Genomic DNA, 22,359 nt, shown 5'->3' with positions numbered 1-22,359 from the left:
ACTCTGGCCTGAATCTCACTTCAGATGTTATTGAGGAGTGCCTGTGTGTGAAAGAAACAGAGTCGGCTGCGTGCTTGCATGCTATTCAACTTCCAAGAAAACAGTAAAATGTTGGTGTCTATCTTTTTATTTCACGTTCAATGAGTGTTAACAAAACCAACACACAAGTTAGCATCTGTGTACTATACTCAGCATATAGGTCAGGACAGTTTTAACAGCAGTTTGAGTTATTGACATTGCTTCATTACATAGTAGACCTTCATACTTGGAAAGAAGATGCTGTAAAAGAAAATGTTCAAACAACAGTCACATTTTTTGTTTGCTTCAAGATGTTTGTCTTAATCGTCGTTTAAAATATGGTAGGCCCTATGCTAAACAGATGATTAATCACAATTTTGATTAAGCTGAGAAAAAGGAGTGGATTCAAAAAGCTGGTGGCAGCGGCAAAAAAATAGAAAGCTGTCAAACAGGGCAGCCTTTATAGAATCCCAACAGGATGGCCTTCTGCCTTTCTTCTGCTTCGTGAAGGAGTACGCGCTCATGTCTAGCATGGGCTCTTTAGGATGATCACTTCATTCCATCCAGTTTCTGACAGCCAATCTTTCACACTGCACTGCAGAAAATGCTACGGCCTCAAACTGCTCTCTCTAGCTCCGGCGGCCATAATGACATTTATGGCACACCAGTTATGAAGTCGAAGCGCAAAATCAATTAGACTGTGTTATACGTGTCTGGGCAAGTTTAGTCATCTGACATTTCCGGAGAGTTCAAATAGGGTGATGAAAGGAAACAAGGATAAACAACCACAAGAAGGGGAGAGGAGGGTAGGTGAAATATCGAGAGTTCACATGTAAAGAAAATAGCTTTTCCGGAAAGTTTCAATGGGCGTTGGCTTGGGCTAGAGACTATAGCTATCCATCTGATTCTCCATCAGCTTAGCAAAGCTACGCAGGTAGGCAGTGTTCGCCCACCTGTGTCTTCCCCTTCTGCTTCTGAGCATGGCCAAGCAGTCCCCCAGTGTCCATAACCTGTCTCTATCCCTGCTACAGCACGCAACACTCACTATTCTAAGCACTGGCCTTTGACTCCACACTATCATTTTGTGCATCACTCAACAGCGTACTCTACCTAATCTGTCTGATTTGAGTTCCCTTTCGGCCTTCTATCTTTTTATTGACACTGAATTCATAACAAACAGCAAAAATAACTGTGACCTGTTGCGCAACAGAACTTCTGAGCACCATTCAGTGAGGGTCTTCAGCAGGTAATGTTAAATCTTGCTCAGCGAAATGCCTTTCGCATGTCCTATGTACAGTAGCCTATATTATTAGAATGAACCGAAGTAGCAATAGCAATTAACACTCAAGTTAATGGGTTTTAGAATAACAGATTGCAACATTGATCGTGCCAATATAGTACCATCTTCTATTCCATTTTTCTTTTCAACAGTTTACTTCTGCATGTCAGAGTAGAGAACATTGAAATACATCAATTTTCCTTACAATAATCAAATATGTACATTATTTGGTAAAGAGAGAGCGAGAGAGAAAACGTTTACCTCCAATATTATAGTTACGTTATACTAATGGTATATTACAGTTTGTGCCTTGTCATCATAATCCAAAACATATGACATAGAATAAGAAATGCATGTCAGCAAAGGCTACAATTGAGTACAGTAACTTCAGACAACCTCTCACAATTGTTCATGTCAAAACAATATTTTACAATAATATCAGTGACTTTCCTGAAATATTTCCTGCCACTACAAGCTGCTAATTAGCATTCAGGAATTTTAAGAAATCTGTTGCTGTGGGATACTGTAGTTATTTGCTGCTGCCACTTTAAACAGTTAAATGCACTTTGATATCAATGTCTTTGAATGGGCAAGGTGTCATATTTCATGTCATTGTATGTGTACCTTTCATGGTTTAACTGTTCATGTAGTTGATGTTGTGTGTTACAGTATAATTTCAATCCAAACACCATATCACTTTGCATGAGCATTCTTAGCAGTGAAACCACATGTATCTTTTTTTTCAAGCAGCCCAATGGATTTAAAAGATTCACATGTAAGGTGGAGAGCATGCCAGATACTGTATGTAAATGTCATCAATTGTAGTACAGTTGCAATTCTTCTCGAAAACATTATGACAAGGTTTTGAGTTACTTCAAATGACTCACTGGCGAGGAATTTAAATGTCCCTTTTGGTCCTTACTGAAAGAGGGAAAGCAATAGGGAATCGTTGAAAACATCTTCCTTTTCAAAGAAAGAAGAGAGGATTTCTAAGGATGAATGCCAGCAATTTACCTCTAGATCCTTGAGTTGATTTGGTGATATTAGTTTCTTTTTTCAGACACACATGCGCTTGACAACAATTGCAACGGGAGGATGGAAAACTGTTTTTTTTTTATTCTGCGTAGGTTGCATCCTCCTCCTCCCCACAACAATTTTGAATTCATAACAGTCTTGAGTGTGTAATTATGATCGTATTTTGGTCTATAACCATTTTTTTTCTTCGAATTACTTTCATTAGCTTTGTAAGTTTGTGCATCTTTCGTCTGCCATTTTTGCCGCCTGTATGTATGTTTGCGTGTGAGCGTAAATCAATCATTCTTTGACTCAATTCTATTATTGACCTCAGTCATTGTTACCACTGGAAAGTCCACTGTACAAGTCCCACTAGGAATGTTTTTCAACTTGTTGCTGTGTGTTTTTACCGAGGAGAACGTGTAGCAGGAGGAGAAGCTCTCAGCACTCTCTCAGCAAGATGTCCCTGTTTCCACCGCCCCACGTGTGCACGAGTAACACCGCTGGTTTACAGGTGCGTGCGGAGTGTGAACGGGGGGGGGGGGGGGGGAGACACTAGTATTCGCTGAGGTTGTGCCACTTGGAGATCTGCCGGCGAGGGTTTTCGCAGACCTCTCGCCAGTGGGCGGCTCCAGAGACACAAGGACTGTGCAGGCCCAGGGGAAGGTGGCCCAGCACCTCGTTCTTGGTGGTGCGGTCGAAGTCAACCACCACAAACTCCACGGAGATCTCGGGCAGGAGCTCGGGCGGGACGTCGTAGATGAAGGACTCGTTGAAGACGGGGTTGAGGGTGCACTTCTTCACGTGCGTCTTCTTCTTGGCGATGCGCTTGCGGCCGTAGAACACGTTGACTTTGACGTAGGGGTCTGAGAGAGACGGAGGGAACGAGGACAAGGTCAGACGAGGATGCGTTCGAAAGAGCGTTCATTGGGAACTGCGATCGCAGCTGAACCGAGACGTATTTTGTTACAATTCGATGCAACTGCCGTCCGAATACAAGTGTGCATGATACACATGCAAGAATCTAACAAGTTAGGGGGTTTACTCACTTCCAGAGAGACCGGTGATGTCCATCTTGGGCAGGTGTCTGGCCTTCAGGACCACTACGCTGAGGCGGTGGGAGACCGGCTGGTAGGACAGAGAGACCAGCAGCTCCCCACGGCTCTCACACTGCAGAGAAACACAGTTCACATACTGTATATGAGTCACATGATACAAGCAGATATTGAGTTTGTCGGCTGACCCAGCCCTTTTTGTTTCATATTATCATGATCGAGGACTTCTGCAGGAATCAACCAAATTGTTTCTTTATGCACGGATTGTTATAAAAAAAAATGTCCACAACAGGAGGATCTTATTCACACAAATTGCATGGTCACGTTTGGGAACCGCACAACGCAACAAGGACCAATGTCACTGACACTCGAGTGCTTGTCACGTGGAGCCACATCCCCGTAATGACAGTGAGCGGTTATGCCATGAATTCGCTTTTGATCACGGTTCACACACGCGTTGTGGTGATGATAAACAAGGTCACTGACAATAAAACACACACATATGCACACAGTTGGGACGAAGGGAGTGGTCCCAGCTCCATACACACACACACACACACACAACGATAAACACGTGCATCGCCATGATGATAAAGCGGGCGGTGATAATGGCGACTCTGTGAGGGATTGGCTGGTTGGCCTTGCCATTCTGATGGATGGCTGGCTGCGGCCTGAGATAACATGAAGGATTTATGTATGTCTCCTCGGCCTGGCAGCAGTTAAGACTTTCACGAGGCCTGAATCCATACAGAGACATTGACCTTCCCGTCAGGCCTCTCCCAGTGTGCTGCACTGCGTCCAGGTTTGTGCGTGCGTGCGCGTGTGTGCGTGTACATGTGTGTTGATGCACACGTATTTGTGCAGAGCTTGTCTACATCTTGTACAAGACGCATCTATTGCGGCATCCGCTGTGTGTGCGGTGTTATTCATGCGAATTCACATGACTCTCCCCCTGCCTTGAAATAACTCCCCTTTGGCATGTCGTGACCTTAAAAAAAACGCTTGGCCTCATGCAGGGTGTTACCCAGTGTAGCCTGAGAGAGTGAGTGAGCGTCCGTTGACATGCCTCTCAACTGTAAAGTACATACGTCACAGTGTGGCGGTAGTAGATAAGCAGACCTGCCACTGTAACACCAGGACACGTGTGTCAGTGTTTCCTTACTGTCTCTGAACAACGTCACATCACCGGATCTCCCCCGAAACAAATACACAATTGAATGATTCATTTCGTCCCTTTCTGACACTTCCCACTTCCCAGTTGGTCTGGAGTAGATGCAATGTGCGCAGAAGACACTTTTGGTTGAATAAGGTGTCTGGAAGGTACCTTCCATTCCTTAGATACTTTTACTTTGACCTTCTAAGCTTCTAATAGTCTTTCTGGTAAGTACTAAACTTCCCGGTGTTTGGGTAGTTAGAACGCCCCTCCCCTGTTCCCTCTCTCACCTGCACATTTCTCTTGCTGATCTTCTGGGTGATGTGCACCCGGCCCGTGCTGGGGTCCAAGCCCGCCATGGGCACCACCGCCTCCCCGATGACGTCATCGCGGGCGAAGCGGTCGAAGCTGAGCACCAGGAAGTGGAGTGTGAGCTCAGGCAGGGCGCTGTAAGCCACGCCGTAGAAGGTGAAGGTCTCGTCGAACACGGGCTCCAGGGTCTTCCTCAGCACCCTGGTCTTGACGCGGTGCTTCTTCTCCGGCATGATGGTCATCTTCACGTACGGGTCGGAGCTGCCCGCCTGCTCGTCCACGGCGGGGAGGCCCTGCGCGCCCACGATGGTCACCACCAGGGCCTTCTTGGGGAAGTTGTAGTCCACGGCCAGACTGAGCGTGCCCAGGTTGACCTCGGGCTCGGGTTCGGCGGCGGCGGGGGGGGTGAACGGCGACGCGGTCTTGCTGCTGTTCTCACTGCTGCTGGCCGAGCTGCTCTCCAGGCAGCAGTAGTCGGCGCGGACGGGCAGAGCTCGCTCCACCCGGGGCTGACCAGCAGGGGGCACCAGGTGGCTCATCTGGAGCTGCGCCTGGGCGTCCAGGACGTTGTTCTCAGCGTCCACCAGGACCATCCCGCGGCCGCCGGCGCCCCTCTCCCGGTCGCGCTCCCCTTGCCACCCGGCCCGCCGCCCCACCCGGACTATCCTCTTGCTGCTGCTGAGGGATTCTGGGTAGATGCTGATGCCCTTCAGCATGTGGATGAACTTGTAGGGCGGGTCCTCGGCCGAGTCGCAGTAGCGGTCGCCGTGGAGCTTGTAGCGGCCCGACGCCCGGATATAGCGGCGCTGGCAGAAGGTCCACAAGAGGACCAGCATCACCACAGCGATGACCAGGACCCCGGCTCCGATGAAGCCGGCCAGCACCGGCGACATGTCTGGGAATGGAGAGAGAGGACCAAAAAGAAGGACAGAAAGAGAGAGAGATCAACGTTGGTACACCATCTACAGCCCAATGGGATCCAGCAAAACATGAGCCAACCATCAGACACGGTGTGGTTGACAAAATAACCAATGACACGTCCAAGTACCATCACCAACAGCCCGTTAAAATACCATCACCGATTATGACTTGCGATAGGACACTCGCAATGGGAAGAGAAGAGAATGTACTGTTTGCAGGGAGCAGTGACACAGTGTGACCCAAAACGCACTGATGTCATTTTGTCCCTCTCGAGTGTTCATTAGGCGTATTTCAGGCTCATTAAGCGTGACTCCGCAGTGACTCATCATCGTGACTGCAGCTTGACGCAACAGCAGCCGGCACAGCAACACACTGAGGTGAAGACAGCCATGCACAGCCACTCCACGCCTCCTGAGTGGCGTGCAGATGGCACGCAATTCAAGACGTTGTTTTGGGAAATTCTGAAACTGCTAGTGGTTGCTGTCTCTGAATATGGCTGCTTCAGCCCACGGTGGCAATGATAGGATTACAGCTTTTTAACCTCCATTTTGTTGAGTTTATTGTAACTGACAAGGAACGATAAACTGGTTCTGAACCACTTTCCTGAGCTAATGGAATGGAGTCTGAGTCTCTGGTTATTTCTTGACTGATGAGGTAGTTAAAGGAGGAAAGAGTATCTGTCTGGAAAGCCAATATGGCCGTGTGGGTCTTTCTCTGAGGGTAATAAGGAGGTGAGCACACAGCTGGGCAGCATACCAATCAGAGTGAGACCGAGCCTCCCACACACACACAGACCTGGTAACACACACACACAGACCTGGTAACACACACACACAGACCTGGTAACACACACACACAGACCTGGTAACACACACACACAGACCTGGTAACACACACACACAGACCTGGTAACACACACACACAGACCTGGTAACACACACACACAGACCTGGTAACACACACACACAGACCTGGTAACACACACACACAGACCTGGTAACACACACACAGAGACCTACATACGCTCAAAGTCACAAACCCACAAACACATGCACAGACATATGGACACACGCATCAGTGCACATGCACACACTCAATCTACCCCCCCCACACACACACACACACACACACACTAGGGTTTACCAGACGCGGTGCTCAGTGAGACACGCCCTGGTCTAGTGTAATGGCTTACCTTATAGCCTGCACTGTCTGATAGACTAAACACACCCGCACATTTTCTCGGATCAATAATGGGAAGTAATGACGATTCAGTCGATACACCCGTGCATCTTCAGTGGTCATAATGCATTTGTTGTGTACCTAAGTGCCTGTGCAGTTCAACCATCAGTGCATGTGTGAGGTGCTCTTCACCCGAGGGGGGTTGGTTTGACTGTGCTGATCCCAGCTGTAATGGGACCCGGCGGACCAGTCTCAGGAAGACTGCGCCAGGCCTGGGGGAGGGGTTGGAGGAAGAGGGAGCAGAGTAAGAGAATGGGAGGGAGTGGGAGAGGGAAAGAGAGGGGGAGAGAGAGAGTCAGTCAGAGAGAGAGAGAGAGAGAGAGAGAGAGAGAGAGAGAGAGAGAGAGAGAGAGAGAGAGAGAGAGAGAGAGAGAGAGAGAGAGAGAGAGAGAGAGAGAGAGAGAGAGAGAGAGAGAGAGAGAGAGAGAGAGAGAGAGAGAGAGAGAGAGAGAGAGAGAGAGAGAGAGAGAGAGAGAGACAGACAGAGAGATAGAGAGAGATAGAGGGAGAGGAGCGGAGTTTGGAGAGAAAGAGCGAGTGGGAGAGGGAAAGAGAGAAATAGAGAGGTGGAGTGAAAATGAAAGAGAGAGAGAAGGAGAGAGAGGGAGTGAAAGAGCAGAGAGAAAGAGTGAAGGAGAGGTTCTTTTGTTTGGGCGAGCATGGATAAAGAGATGCATTGTTGCCATGCACAGCACCCGGGGGGCATTGCTGTGTAGGCCGTCTGAGCATGTCACTATCTGTGCCCATGCTGGCTGGCACACACACACACAAATGCACCCATGGCTACAGTTGTGTATCCGACCACATACACAGCGGCCGGTGCCCACACAAAATACACAAGACACCCGAGAGACCACACCATCTTTCTCCCTCCCTCCCGCCCTCTCTCTCTCTAGCTCTTTAGCGGTCTGTCTTTTTTGTCTGCCTCTTTCCCCTCTCGCTCTTTCAACTGTCTGTCTTCAAACAAAGGATTGTGCCCTTCCTTCCTGTTATTGGCCACTAGCATTCTGGGTAGAAATACCAGAAGGATGATGTCAGACTTTTGAGGTAGCTCAAAAGCCAGCTGAGCCCGTTGCTTAGAAACACACCCTCGGGGCGAATGGCAGTACCCTGGTGTCTCTTATTCGCTCAATTTCCCATGAAATCAACATCAAACTGGGTTGAACTCAATATGTTCTCAAGGGGTAAAAGGGAAGGTCCATCCTTTGAAGACAGTACATATTTAATTTAATATACATAGTTGAAAACATTTGAATCCAGATTTTCATTCATAATATGTGTATCTGTGTTTTTATCTTGTTGTGTAAATTATTGTCATTAAGGACTTCAAATAAAGAGGAAATGATTTCAAATGGAGTATTTTGAGTAACCAGCTAAGCTAGATGTATTCTGTAATGATACATTTCCTCATTTCCAAATGTATAGCCACCCAAAGAACAGGACACAGGGATTGAAATGCAAAAGATACAGTGAAAAATGTATCCCCCTTCTGTTGCGTAATACTCGTGGATAAAGTTGTTTTAGATCCAACCTCACAGTCACATAGGCTAGGTAAAGGTGTACCAAAAGGATCTGTGCATCATAAATTCTCAAGGGTATTTTGGAGGCTGTAGAAGGCTTGACAAAATGCAGCTACAACAGATAGATGAGATGGAGTTCAAAAGAATCTGTGAAATTGTACGATTTACATAAATATGCAAACCCACTGTAGCGGAGCACAAAAACGTACAATATGCGCTGTCATGGATGACTTCAATCGAAATTGAAGAAAGCCCAATGGCAGGTGGCTCCTTGAAAAATTCTACTTTGAAGTCTCATTTGACAATGACTGGAGGGCAATCTTAGGTAAATCTGCAAAGATTTACAAATTCAGGGTTTGTTTGTTCTTCCAGATTAGTCAGGCCCCTGTAATGTGAACTGCTGTGAGGGAGAATCACTCTTGCCTTCTTAGAGTCTGATTATGTCATGCTGTCTAGTGAAGTGGTCTTACACCCTGAGTAGTTGAAAAGTGGGTATGGTGTGTTTGTGTTTTTGTTTGTGTGTGTGTGTGTGTGTGTGTGGGGGGGGGGGGGTTGGCTCCTCCAGCAAGGAATTGTACATTGTGTTTTGAAAATGCACTGCAGGTCTGTAGACATTCAACCATGCAAGTAGAAGCTTGCGGAATCATCCAAACGGTTTCTTTGATCAGACTGATCAGCCATGGATTGGCTGATAGCCAAGCTCAGGGATTGCATTTAAAGGGTGAGTCCGCCCTTCTAATTAGATGTTGTCAGTCTTCCCCACTCATTTGATACCAAGATTAGCAATTCCTTCTAATGATAGAGGAATCTACACAACAGATGGCTAAAGGAAAACAACAGCTCAATTTAATTCCACTTTGCCAGACGAGGTAGAGAAACCGTCCCTTTAAATCTCAAAATGTTGTATAATCGCTACGCTTGAGCTAAATCACTTCCCCATTGTGTACCTGTTTAAGGAATCGAGTAGGTTGAATACAGATGCACTATATTTTCACTCAGTCATCACGACTTTGAAGTAGCTAGCCTAAGTCTTCCTGGCACTAGCCGGCACTGCATCAATCCCATTCACACTGCACCATGCCAGCCTGGGAACTACAGCGCCGGTAGGCTAGAATGGCATCCACACAGCAGGGTACCGAATGACTGAGAGACAGTCTGTCTGCATTGGCAGTGGGGCTGCATCTTAATGCTGAGTGTAGGAGATGCTGCTGATTTGCACAACACAGATTCAGTGTGGACCAGATGTGACTTAATCGGTTGCTTTAATCTTCAAGTTGCATGGGCAACTAAGAGGAGATATTGGGACAGTAAGCTGGGTTAGAAGTCCGCTTACACGACTTTTAATAACTTGCATGGTTGGGTGAGCCACGCTATACACTTAATTTGATTGAAGTACTAGAAGCTAACATGAAACTCAATTTAGATACTGTTCTTGTCTTTTACTTACATTGCATTATTGTCATTGAAGCTGCTTCATAACTAAGTGATTAATAACTGGATTAATAGATTGAGTAAATGTGGAATAATAGCAATATGAGGTCAACCTTGATTCACCCAAATATGAAAGGGAACATAAGGACCAATGTGACTCAGTAGAGGGACATGTCACCACAGTTTACATAACTTCAGTGACAGAAACAACATGTTGGTTTGTACAGCCACACTTAATTATGAAACTGCCTCTCTTGAGCCTGTTTGAAATGAGTGACCACTCTCTATCGGTAATGAGGTCTTTAGATAGTTCAAGGTCCAGATGCACTTGACATTTTAATCTGGAATCAAGCCTGCCAGGAAACATGTGTGTGCATATATTACCGACCTGCAACCTCTTGTGCATGATAAACCCAGGGTTGGTCACCTTAGGACTTGCTCACAGCACGTGGACAGTAATGTTTTTTAAATGTCGGTGAGGTGGGGATGAATAAATAAACCCTCATCTGGGAAGGTTTATCAATAGACCCCAGAATAGGAATCATTTGACTGGGAGGTGATAGATGAAGAAACTCCACTCCTTTGGGGTCCCTACATTTAAATGTGTGATTTACCATTGATATTTAATACTTCTAATACTCTGATGCCAAGGTTACCATTCAGTGTCATATTCAACGCACTCAGGTCACACAGGTCAAAGGCGCCTGGGAAGACTTGTCTGTCATGCCACACCTCTTCTAATCAAATTGAATTGAATAAACTAGACAGACTAGGCTGATCCAAACAACACTGATCAAGGATCGTTTGTGTTAAAGGACTTAAGGTAGAGTCTGTTGTATAACCTGCCACCGTTCTATTCAATTGAACGAATTGATTCGCATCCGTCTGACTTGCTCCTAGGGATCCGCAGGTTACGTAAGTGGTTAACCAAGAGAAATGTTAGGAACGGTCAACTGTTTGGCAAACCTCCCATTTCCGGGGTGTTTGCTTTGACAAAAACAAAGGAACGAGTAGGCGCTGATCGGGAATAGACATCACGTCATACCGATCCACCCTGTCCCTCGTTAACGCACATTGGAGGCCATGGCAGAGAAGCACTCGAAAACAGGCCGTGTTAGCCTTTTCTATCACTTGCTTTTAATTTTTCTGCAAAGGTCTGTTGAAACAAATTTGTTTCACATAGGCCTAAACGTGTAATTAAATGGAAAAATATTCAATTTAGCTTTCATGTCAATAAGTAGGATAGGCTGCATATCATATAGCCTACGCCAAAGACGATATGTTTACGTTAAAGTAAACAAAGACTAAATTACCAATTAACTGACAATATATTATTTTATAACATTGCAATAATCCTGAAAAAACAAACATCTGTTTGGAGCTCTAGGGCACCATAACATCTCCAACAAGACGTATACACATCGAACTACACACATTCATAATCAAAATCTTAACAAACATTAAATATAATCACACACAATAAAAACATGTTGTCAAATAAAACAGAATAAGGCCTTGTACTTACCATATGTGGGTCGTAATTCAGTAATCTCAGCCATTTTGAGAATCGGCGCAGGATGCGCCCCTGACAGCCCCGGATAAAAGGAACAGATTAACAAGAATACAAGGCTTCCAAGTGCCTATTTTATATCCATAGAGAACGAGCAACGATTAAATCGTCGACATTAACACAAATATTTCCATAAACAAGCTCCTATGTTTTTAACCTAGGCCTGTCTTCACTTCACTATTCGTCGATCCCAGCCCGAAGCGCAATGATGCTCTATCTCGGATGTTGCGAGGGAGGCTGCGTGGTGTTGGAGACTGGTACTCACGATGACAGCGGAGGTTTTAGACCCGCCCTCTTGTTGCGTAGGAATTTTACGTATTTAACAGTGTTGTTGGATAATGTCAATGAGTCTGTTCTCCTATGCACCTTTTTCCGTTTCTGACCATTTTTGAAGTGCGTTTTTATCCCTAAGAATATTTGTTTTCTTTTTCTAGCGAGCTAAACACTCTCCATAACGATGACGGACAAGACATTTTACACACCCAGTTTGCCACCCACATTCTAACAACAAGTCAAGTCAGGACAGCATGAGAAGCTCTATTAAATATTATTGAAAAGTTTACATTTTAATAAACAGTCATAGTAATGAGGTGCAGACACCGTTTACAAATCAATGCAAATGTTTAGTAGCACACTATATTTTAAATTAAACTAAACGAATTACAATCAATAGACAACTGACTTCCAGCAGGTATTTCAGCTGATGATACACTTTTAATCATTTTGCTATCTTTATTATTTGATTTACAAGAACCACACTACACATGTGTACCATGTAAAGGCAATAAGCAAGCAGCTGCACTAAAATAACACTATAACATAAAAAATAAATAACTTCAAGGCACATACAGTATAGACGCTTACATTCTGAACTATTTCCCACATTACATAAGGCAAAACTGTATTTCCGAAGGCAAGTCAAGCTAAATGAGATACACACAGTACAAATAGTACATTTTGTCAACAAACCATTTGGCTTTAGATTTTGAAAGAGCAAGAAGATGGTGCAATCAATTTTAGTATGTTTCCAACGCTATGTAGTAACTCTCAAATTGCCCACTAGATGTCTCTCTTTTTACATATGATTGTCAATTACAACCTAATTTGTATCATTGGTTGCCTTTGGTTGTAGCAATGTATTATTTGTTTGGAAACCCACTCAAACAGTTTGGGTCTTTAGGCTATCTTTGGAAGTTCACACTCTATAGCTCCACATCTGTATTCTATTTATGAGATATATCTACTGATAAATTGTTAGATGTCTTCAAGAAATCCATGTCTGAACTTGAACAACAATTAGCCAGAGGAACATCGGGAGTACTAACATAGGGAGATAATACATTTAGACATAAAATACCTTGTGCCAGAAAACTGTACTTTGCTTTGGAGTGAGTCATAGATTGAGAGAACACAGTGCCCATTCTTCTCACAGACTGGTAAGTCAGACTGATTAGATTAATTGTTTTGAAGGTGATTTGATTGTTTATCTGTATAAATGATTCAGCACATTCAACTCAAGGTGGAGAAGTGCCATATCTAATTCATTCCATGACCGCACCAGTTATTATCATCATCCCTATTGTCCCAGCAACTACAGAGTGTTGAACAGACAGATCTAATGGAAGCTCCAGGTCAGCAGCATTCCTTTGACACTCTAAAAACCAGTTAGGCTCAGTGGCACTATAATCAAGGCAGCATTACAGCTCCAAACGCAGCACTTATCCTTTTGTCTCCCTGAACAGGGTTGGTCCTCATTCCAGATATTAAAGCTGCTGGATATTTCTCCACCAGAGGAGAGACTCAAAAAATATAATCTTTGTAACCATGTACAGAAGGGTTTTGTGGAGAAAAGTAAACTGGATGCTTAGCGGACAGTCATCTCCCCTCATGACGCGTCACAGACGCACATCTTCCCACTCACACGCCAAACCCTCCTCAGTTGATCTGGCCGAGGTCGGCTTGCGGCATGGTGTGGAGCACCTCGTCCAGGAGCTGCAGAGCGCGGTGTAGGTGAACCTCCACCCAGCAGGGGGTGTGCTTGATGCTCTGCCGCGGGTAGTCGGGGCCCCAACCCTTCACGAAGCTCAGCCGCAGGATGCACAGACGCCTGAGGTCGTCCACCCCTATCCCCGCCGCCGCCGAGAGGCCTGGGGGAGAGAGGGGAGGATGGAGCGAGCGAGCGTGCGAGAGTGAGTGAGTGAGTGAGTGAGTGAGAGAGAAGAGGAAAGGATGTCGTGTGACACTGCAAAAGCTGAAGTAGAGAAAAGATAGACAGAGAGACAGAGAGGCGTGACTCACTGACTGCCGGTGCGATCCCGCCCACGCTGCCCGGCCCGGGGATGTTCCCCGCTACTGCAGCCGCCTGAGCTGCAGCCGCAGCCTGGGCCGTGGCCGCCTGCTGCTGCATCTGCCTGTGACACTGACGCAGGTCAAACACCTGCGGAGGGGCGGAGGACAGGAGGGAGGAGGAAGTGAGAGGGAACGAGGAAGGAGGGATGGACGTGCGTGCAGTAGAGTGGGACATGGAGAGCGCTGAACATACGATGTAGCGGGCGAGTGAGAGTTGTGTGTGAGTCCTATCGTCAATATATTCAACATATTCAAGTCCCACATTCGATGCTCAAGTTCTATGTTCCCGTTTGATTTCAAATGAAAAAAGAATTGACAAAATGTAAACGTGAACTTCATGAGGCTTATTAGCATGTTATTAGTCTCAATAAAATAAAATACAAAAGTGGATCCCACTGCCACTTTCCAGAACATCAGTTCAGTGGCTAGTGACTTGTCAACTACAGTTATCTCCACCTCTATCTATTCTTTCCCTCCTCCCTCCTCCCTCTATCCTCTGACCTTGATGTATGCCCCGGGGTAGATCTTGTGCACGGCGTCGCCCGGCGCGCGCCCCGCCTCCCTGTCCAGGTAGTAGCTCTGGACAAAAACGGCATGGTCGCTAAGGCAACGCATCCACACGTCGCCCTCACCGCGACACTCCAGCTGGACCCCCTTCCCAATGTGGAGCCTTGAGGTAAACACAGGTAGACAGATTTAAGTATGTGACATTACAGAGTATTTGGTATATAGCACAGTATTTGTTTAATATGTTTTCAGTCTTGATGGAATTTAGAGTCTCTCTATTTACAATGTTAGTAACAATCAACTCAGTTGCTCATATGGACTTACTATTTCCACTACTTGTGCGTCACTTTGGATGAAAACATCTGCTAAATGACTAAAACGTCAAAAGTAATGTGAAAAATATGGATAGCTTTACATGTAAACTACTGTAGCGTCTATCACCGATTCAAACCATTTCCAATCCCTTTCTAACAGGAATGATATGCTACGGTCGTCAACGACTGTGAGTATCCCTGACCGGCTGCCTGGAGTCCTGACCTGGCCCTCTCGCTGGAGTCGGTGCGGTGCACGTTGCTGAGCTGGCCCAGGCAGAAGCGGTCGCCTCCAGACGGGTCCACGTAGCCGTCCACCGTGACCACGGGGCAGTTGGCCAGCACCTTAAACATCTCCCCCACCTGGATGTCCATCTCAAAGTAGGAGATGGAGCACCAGAACTCCGGGCCTGCAGGACAGCGTGGGGTGGATGATGATGGGAGAACAGCGGTCAGATCATCTTACTTCCATATCTTGACCGTCACACACGAGGCAGGAGGGTGTGAGTGTGCATGTGCGTTTTCAAGTGTGTGTGTGTGTTACCTGGATGGTTGGAGACAGGCTGAGGAAAGGCAGGAGAAGAGTGATGTTGCTGAGACCCTTTGAAGAAAAACAGAACACACTATTAGCAGACAACAGACTGTCGTGTTCCTGACAGAATTAAGAAAGGACTACATTTCCCAAGAACGCCCCAGTACTATGGCTGTGTTTGGTCGTTTCCTAAAGTCAGTGGACATACAGAAGCGGTTGGGGTGGTGCAGTGGCGGTTGCTGGTGGCTCCGCCCATTATGCTGGGGTCCTACAGGGGTGTAGGAGGCCGTGCTGGTGCCTGTCCAGGTTGCTGTTGGGTCAGAAGAAAGTAGAGAGGGATCACGTGAGAAGACCACACTCATGGTGTTTTCCAACTCTCCTAATTTCCTAGGTCCTAGTGCTTTGAATTAATGACAAAACACTGTTTAAAGGGTGACATGATAAACAGGTATAAGGCCTGGAGACCTATTCAAACTATCCAATTGTGATCCACATGGATCCCCGATGAGCCATATAAGTCCCTAAAGGTGTCCCTAAAGATCCCTGCAAATCACCACTCACTGTGGTAGGAGCCCTGGGTGTGCTGGGGGCCGCCTGCGTAGTCGCTCTGCTGGGTGTGCGGGGTCGGGGGCTGGGGTGGGCGGGGGGTGTGCGGCGTCCGGCAGGGCGGCGGAGGTCCGTGCGTGGGGGTGGTGGGGGGCGACGTGGCGCCTTGGCTTTGTGGGGAGGCGATCTGAAGCAAGCCCTCACCTCCTCCCCCGTGCCCGCCCACGGACATGGGCCCGCCCATCATGGAACTGCTGACTGGAGGGGCGAGTGAAGGCGAATGTCGTAAGATGTAGGCCAGACTTGGTGATGCAATAGGATTTGGCAAGTACAGGACAGTGGAGTCCGTTAAACAAGTGCCCTCTCACACAATTCGACGTCTCACAGCGCCGCCACACCAAACGGTCTCTCGGCCTCCTAAACTGTCTAGTTCTTTTTCATTTTGTCCGTCCGAACGTAGTTTTTTACCGTTGTTTTTTTTTCTCCTGCTATTTATCTTTTTGTATGCTCGTCTGTCTCAGTGAACACCCGTGAAGTCCTAAGGGGGCTAGCCCTTAGAGTCTTACCTGGCGGAGAGAGGGGCATGCTGGGGTACAGGGTAATGGGCAGGGGGGCGCGGGGCGGTTCCGGGGGCATCTGCAGCGGCGGCAGAGGCTGGCTGTAGCGCTCAGGCTGGGGAGGCATCCTGGGGGGCAGGTCCATCTGGATGCAGTCCTGGATGTACTCCTCTTTTATCAGTCGACCTGGGGGGCCTGGATAGAGGGGGGGGGGGCAGGCAGGAAGGCAGAGAGATTAGGAGGAAGAGGGAGAAAAAAAAGAGAATGAGAGAGACATTTTTATTAAGATAAAAATAAAAAGTACTCTATGAGAATGAGAGAGACATTTTTATTGAGATAAAAATAAAAAGTACTCTCTCTATGTATAATAACTGGCATATATTTTACAACTACATTCCACGCTAAAAGCAAAAAGACCAAAAGGAAAATACTCACCTGCATTCTGAATGCTGAGACCAACTTTTGGTTTGTGACCGGGAGACGAGACAGAAGAAAAGGTGGTTAGCTACATTCCGCATGACAACATTGAGGTTTTGGCCAGACTAAACAGTTTAGTCAATACTGTAACTGGCTAGCATACTTTAAACACTGGCTACTTGAAATAAATGCATATTTACTTTCATAACTTTGAATATATCTTGAATTTCCTTAGGAAACAATGGGAATTAATTGGAATCCTAGCTGATATTAGGCAAGTGATAGTGTGTGTGTGTGTACTATTTCACATGCCTTTGTTTGTGAATATTTGTGTGTGAACGTTCACATTTGTCTGTCACTTTGTCAGAAAGGAAAGAATGAAATAATGTCAATGGGAGCTAAAGGTTCAGAGAGCTACTGCACTTTCACAACCAAAATGCTATGAAAGTGTCAGCCTGGTGTACTTGGAATTAGTGCTGAACGATTAATCGCATTTGCGATAATACTGCGATGTGACAAAACCAGATTTTGTAATCGCAAAGGCTGCGATTTTACTTTGGTCACGTTACAGAGAGTAACGCAGTTTGCACGAAGGATCAACTTTGCATGTTACACTTTACCTTGACCTGTACGATGGCCTCAGGCTCGACAGAACCAGACACTACAGACACTTTGCCAATTTTGCCTTAAAAAAAAACCTGTGCAGTGTCAAGTATTGTGCAAAACCTGCCTGGCTAACGTAGCTACCTCACGGGGAAACATCACCAACCTAATTAGGCCCCCCAAAAAAACACCACAAAACCATATGTACGATGCAGAGCTAAAATGCTGAACACCAGTGTGTCAAATAAGCCAAATAACACCCGACAGGATCACTGATCGAAATTTTTCAAAGCCTAACTTCATATTCCTGTACGAAATTACTAAAGCAGTAACAATGTTCATCACGAAAAATATGATGCCCCTGGGTGATACACATTCAGTAGGATCACTATGGTTGTCAGTGCCATACTGTTTCCGTTAGGCTACTGACTGGATCACAAATGTTTAGACAGTGTTTCTTTTTCTTTCAACCTTTAGATGCGTGAGTTCTAAATATTTTCGACGTTCCCCACAGCGCAAGTTGTTTTTCTCCAAAACGGTAGCTAGCTAGCTTTAGTTAAGAAAGTGCAATGCACATGTTATTATCTAGCCTATGTTTAGCTTTGATTTACCTAAATATTTTCGAAGAAGTAGGCTACAGGCGGTATGTTTTCCTTAATTTTTCTGAACTTTGTGTGTTATGTTGCTGACTGGAGATCAGTAGCATACAAATCGCATATTAAATCGCAATTGCGATATTGGTCAATATAATCGCAATTAGGCCTAGCATAATTTCCGAAATTGTTCAGCCCTTCTATGTCTCTCTCTTCACTGACCTGACATGACTGGTACAGCTATGGAGAAGAGGACTTATTTTCACCAGTCAAATCATGTCTGATGAGTAGTCATCAAATGAGGCCCCTTTTTCATAGGGGGAAAGTACACACGGAGCTGGGACGTACCAATACCGGGAGACACCACCCTCTCATAGTGGTAGGGGTTGACACAGACGTTGTCGTACTTGAGGTCAAAGGCGAACTGGCAGAACTTGACGTGCTTCAATTCGTTCTTATGGAGATCCGGCCAGCGCCAGAGGCGAGCGTAGATGACATGGGGGAATCCCTTCCTCCCTGCAACCTAGAGGGACACAGACAAGAAGGAAGGGGGGGAGGGGGGGGTAGAGATGGTTTGGTGTGGGGGAGGGGTGTACTGTACATCCATCTGGCCATCCAAACGCCCATCCCTAAACCTCTCAACCCTCGTCTGTCTTTCTTCCTAATCTATAGGGGAGAACCCGTGAGACTTCCAATATTGAGTATTAAGGTGAGGGGGAATATGAGCAAGAAGGAGAGGCTGAGAGGTAGAGGAAGAGAAAGAAAGGGAAAGAGCTGGTAGACAGGGAGTGGTTCGGGAAACAGGTCGTGAATGGAAATTTACATCAATGTTGAAAACTCTCTCTCTCTTTCCTTCTTTCACACACTCGGGCACAAATTGTATGCACATCCTACAACTTTGGAGCCTTTAAGTTTAAAGCATCCCTATTTCAACCAATCTGAATGGCAAATCGAGACAATTGTGAAGTCAATGGTGGACAACCAGTGAAGTCAATGGAAGTCAATGGTGAATCATGCGCATTCACGGTTCAGACAAAACATAGCATTTACCCTGTGTGTATGTGTTTTAGTGTGTGTTTGTGCCTATGTGTGTGTCTGTGTTTGCTGGGGATTGAGAAACATGGGATTTATGCAGTCCTAAATGACTTAAGTGGAATTGCAATGTGATATGAGAATGTCTGCAGAAACAGCTGTGATAGGGTTAATTTGACAAAACAAGCTACAGAATGACATCATGTCTCACCTTTTCTGAACCACACTAGAGAAAGGTTGTGTTCATAGTGTGTGCATGTGCATTTGTGTCTGTGTACTATAGCAAGCAATACAGAGACAGAGAGAAGGATAGAGGCAGAAAGAGAGATAGCGAGATAGACGGAGAGAGAGAGATAGAGAGAGAGAGACAAAAAGCAAGACTCTAAACTTTCCTTCATTCTCTCTCCAAATATTCTTTCGTCTTGAAAACCCCCACCCAGCCAAGTGACCTTCAGAAGACAGAAAGCCATAGCTGGCAGACTGCCAGTCCCATTATATTGAACACTGGCAAACACACACACATGCACACACACACACGCTCTCGTCATTGATTTTGAAAGGCAGCTATTTTAGAACATTCTCACACTGACTCATTCTTCTTGCTCGTACAGGAGTGCAACGTGAAGGTACTGAACATTATGAGTCCAGCCACAGGCACTGCAAGGCAAAATATCAGTCAAAACAAATATACCCTCACGTGACAGAACACTTTTTATTCCCTCTTCCAGACTTTCAGGCACACACACACACACACACACACACACAGACATGCACGAGACAGACAGGCTTAACTTAACCCTGCCCCTTTCCTGTGTCTCAGACAAAACAACCCGCTACCCTCCCTCTCTCCCTTGCTCGCTCTCTCTCCCTCTCAAGGAACTTGGGGGGAGGGGTAGGGAACTCCTTCTGTCTCCTTCTTTCTCATTCCCTCGCTCTCTGTAAGAAACTTGTGGGATTTATTTTTCACTTTGCAGTGTTTCAGTGTTGTCGTCATTCAGAGTAAACCTTTTTTTGCACTTGTTTTATCACCCTATGCTTTGAGAACTGCCTAATTCTGCCTAACTCTAATCAGGTGGATCTGAACATTAAGATTAGGTTATATAATGAAAAGGTTGTAAGTATATATAATTATGTGTCCGAATGATTACTTATTGTATACAACTAGATTATATAATCTTATGACAACTTCCGGCAGCTCAGAACTTGTTGATTCAAAACTATGATGAGATTTGGTTGTTGTGGCATCCTGACATCATTACCTGACAGAGACTCATGATGCTGTCATGGCGAGGTCACAAGGCAGTTCATGAAGTAAAGGATGACAGAGATGTTCAGTGAGAGCATAAAAGATGCTCACATAGAGCACAGAATGCAATACACATTATGCCATGTCGATAATGTGATGTCATAGAAGACCTTTTGAACTTTTACATAAAAGAGCAAAGTCATTATGACGACCAAATCCAGCACTCAGAAGAAGAAAAAAAAAAAAGTTTTTTGGAAGTACACCCTTTCAATAGTGTTGGGTTCTAGATCATTTTTTGAATGTTTGATCAAATTCAAGGTTCCAGGTTTGACCTGAAATAAAATATGTTTCTTCAGACAGTTCCAATGGGGATAAAGGAATGTATGTTACTGGTCCCACAGGACAAACATTAAGAACTTTCACCCTTTGAGGAAAAGCTAGGAGTTTCTCTACCTGTAAACGTCCATCTAGGGTCCTCTGGATGGTGACACACTTGCTAGGGTGCACCCCGTTGGTGGTGATGGCGGTGATGAGCGAGTCCAGCTCGTCCTTCTTCTCCTTCAGCTTCTTGACCAGGCTCTCGATGGCGCGCTTGGCGAAGCCCTCGTTCTCGCCACCCTGCCTGTGGCACATGAGGCTGTGCACGATGCTCAGGCAGGCGTCGTTGCTGTTGGGGGGGTTCACCATCGACATCTCCCTTGGTGGGGTGGGGGGTGGAGGGGATGGGGTGGAGGGGATGGGATGGGGGGGGACGTGCGCGTAAAGAGAACAAAAACCGGGGGCAAATGTTTCATATTTATTTCCAAGATCACGTAATCAACTAAGATTCCACAGAGATTCACTTTTGCTATGCCAATTTTTTCAGATGGGACAAGTGCCTGATATTTAGTTCACTTTCCTTTATGTACATAAATTATAAAGTATAGGAGATTTGAAGGAAACAACTGATTGGGAATGTGTGAGAAGCCTTCCATTTACAAACATCAATCCCACATGTGTCAGTCAAATGCCAAACTGACAACTATGGCTTGAAAAAGTTCAAACTATCTAAAGTTTAGAATCTAGAGCACTGGAGACTTGACAAAAACTTAAACAACCTATTTTAGGAGTTAGAGATGACGACAGAGCATCTCTATTACAGTACAAATAGTAAAAACTGTTAGATAATTTAAAAACACGCTACATTACACTTGCTGTGTGTATAGCAAATACATGCTACAACTGTGTTCAGCATTGTCATGTGTGTGCCATGTCACTGACAAGACTGACATGAGAGACCAAATGGAGTTTTGAACTGTCATGCTGTCTGGCCAATAAGTGCATTGTTGTCCAGAAATAAACTTGTCATCAATCCATGGACAGATGCTTGCTGCGATCGAGATAGGAAAAAAAAATAGTAGAATCTACTTACAAATCAACAGCAGTTCAGGACAAAACAGACATAAGTAGGGGAGGCTCGAAAGTATTCCAAATGTGTCTCTCCCTTTCCCCCTCTCTGTGTCTCAACCGCGGCGTGCCTCGACTGTTATCAGTCTATCAGCTTCTCTGTGTCCATTCGTACATCCTGCTGTTCCCTTCGCCTCTAGTATTTCGCTTGCTTGCTTGCAATAACAAAAGAGGAAAGAGAAAACATCGGCCGCGTGAGTTGTCTCGGGCAAAAAATCAAGCCAATCGCTGAGCCCGTTTTATTCCAGACTGAAAGGCCCTCAGCCAACTATGACGCGGCTCTCTCACCGCCAGACGCCGTGGGCAGATATCTGTCTGGGTCTGGGCTCTCTGGGCTGCGAGGAGATTGACAGGGTCTGTGGCGCCGGTTATATTACTCCGCCTCCTCTGTAACCCCGCCCACTCTCCTATGCCTGATGCTGAGCAATTTTTTAACATTTACTTTAGATATTTTTAAATTATATACATATATACAAATATATACAAATTATATAATTCAGAATTACATGTTTTATCGACATCTATTAATTTATGCATACTACAGAGGACATACATATAGAGAAACTTTGGATGGAAGACAGGTCCACAACTGTGTCGTAGCCTACAGTTGCCAGTTTTGCACATTGCACACATACATCCATGAAAGTTGCTTTTGTTGGTTTTACCAAAATAATTTACAAGTTTTACTTTCAATGTTTAAAACTTCCA

General features: G+C 45.6%; 2 protein-coding genes across 5 annotated transcripts; both read right to left on the bottom strand.

Moving 5' to 3' along the window:
• Window positions 1-119: 119 nt before the first annotated feature.
• On the bottom strand, window positions 120-11,713 carry syt11b (synaptotagmin XIb). Its single transcript, XM_084706569.1, has 4 exons — window positions 11,468-11,713; window positions 4,810-5,726; window positions 3,361-3,481; window positions 120-3,177 (listed from the first exon to the last, which is right to left on the bottom strand). The coding sequence occupies exons 1-4, from the start codon at window positions 11,499-11,501 to the stop codon at window positions 2,867-2,869; spliced, it is 1,383 nt and encodes a 460-aa protein (XP_084562695.1). The 5' UTR covers window positions 11,502-11,713; the 3' UTR covers window positions 120-2,866.
• Window positions 11,714-12,068: 355 nt separating this feature from the next.
• On the bottom strand, window positions 12,069-21,949 carry smad10b (SMAD family member 10b). 4 transcript variants are annotated; one of them, XM_084706534.1, is made up of 12 exons: window positions 21,617-21,949; window positions 20,659-20,898; window positions 18,276-18,450; window positions 16,750-16,773; window positions 16,324-16,509; window positions 15,773-16,015; window positions 15,420-15,521; window positions 15,224-15,280; window positions 14,906-15,089; window positions 14,363-14,531; window positions 13,811-13,949; window positions 12,069-13,659 (listed from the first exon to the last, which is right to left on the bottom strand). In XM_084706534.1, exons 2-12 carry the CDS (start codon window positions 20,896-20,898, stop codon window positions 13,448-13,450), a joined length of 1,731 nt encoding a protein of 576 aa, XP_084562660.1. In that variant the 5' UTR covers window positions 21,617-21,949; the 3' UTR covers window positions 12,069-13,447. The 4 variants fall into 4 exon arrangements, with proteins under 4 accessions (XP_084562660.1, XP_084562651.1, XP_084562666.1 ...); XM_084706525.1 differs by having other exon boundaries at window positions 20,659-20,902; window positions 21,617-21,947; XM_084706540.1 differs by lacking the exon at window positions 21,617-21,949 and adding an exon at window positions 20,219-20,237 and having other exon boundaries at window positions 20,659-20,802.
• Between the last annotated feature and the right edge of the window lie 410 nt (window positions 21,950-22,359).

Source organism: Hypomesus nipponensis, chromosome 2 (assembly GCF_054491055.1).
Source record: "Hypomesus nipponensis isolate SF chromosome 2, ASM5449105v1, whole genome shotgun sequence".
Taxonomy (NCBI): Eukaryota; Metazoa; Chordata; class Actinopteri; order Osmeriformes; family Osmeridae; genus Hypomesus; species Hypomesus nipponensis.
This window is presented reverse-complemented; position numbering and strand designations above follow the sequence as displayed.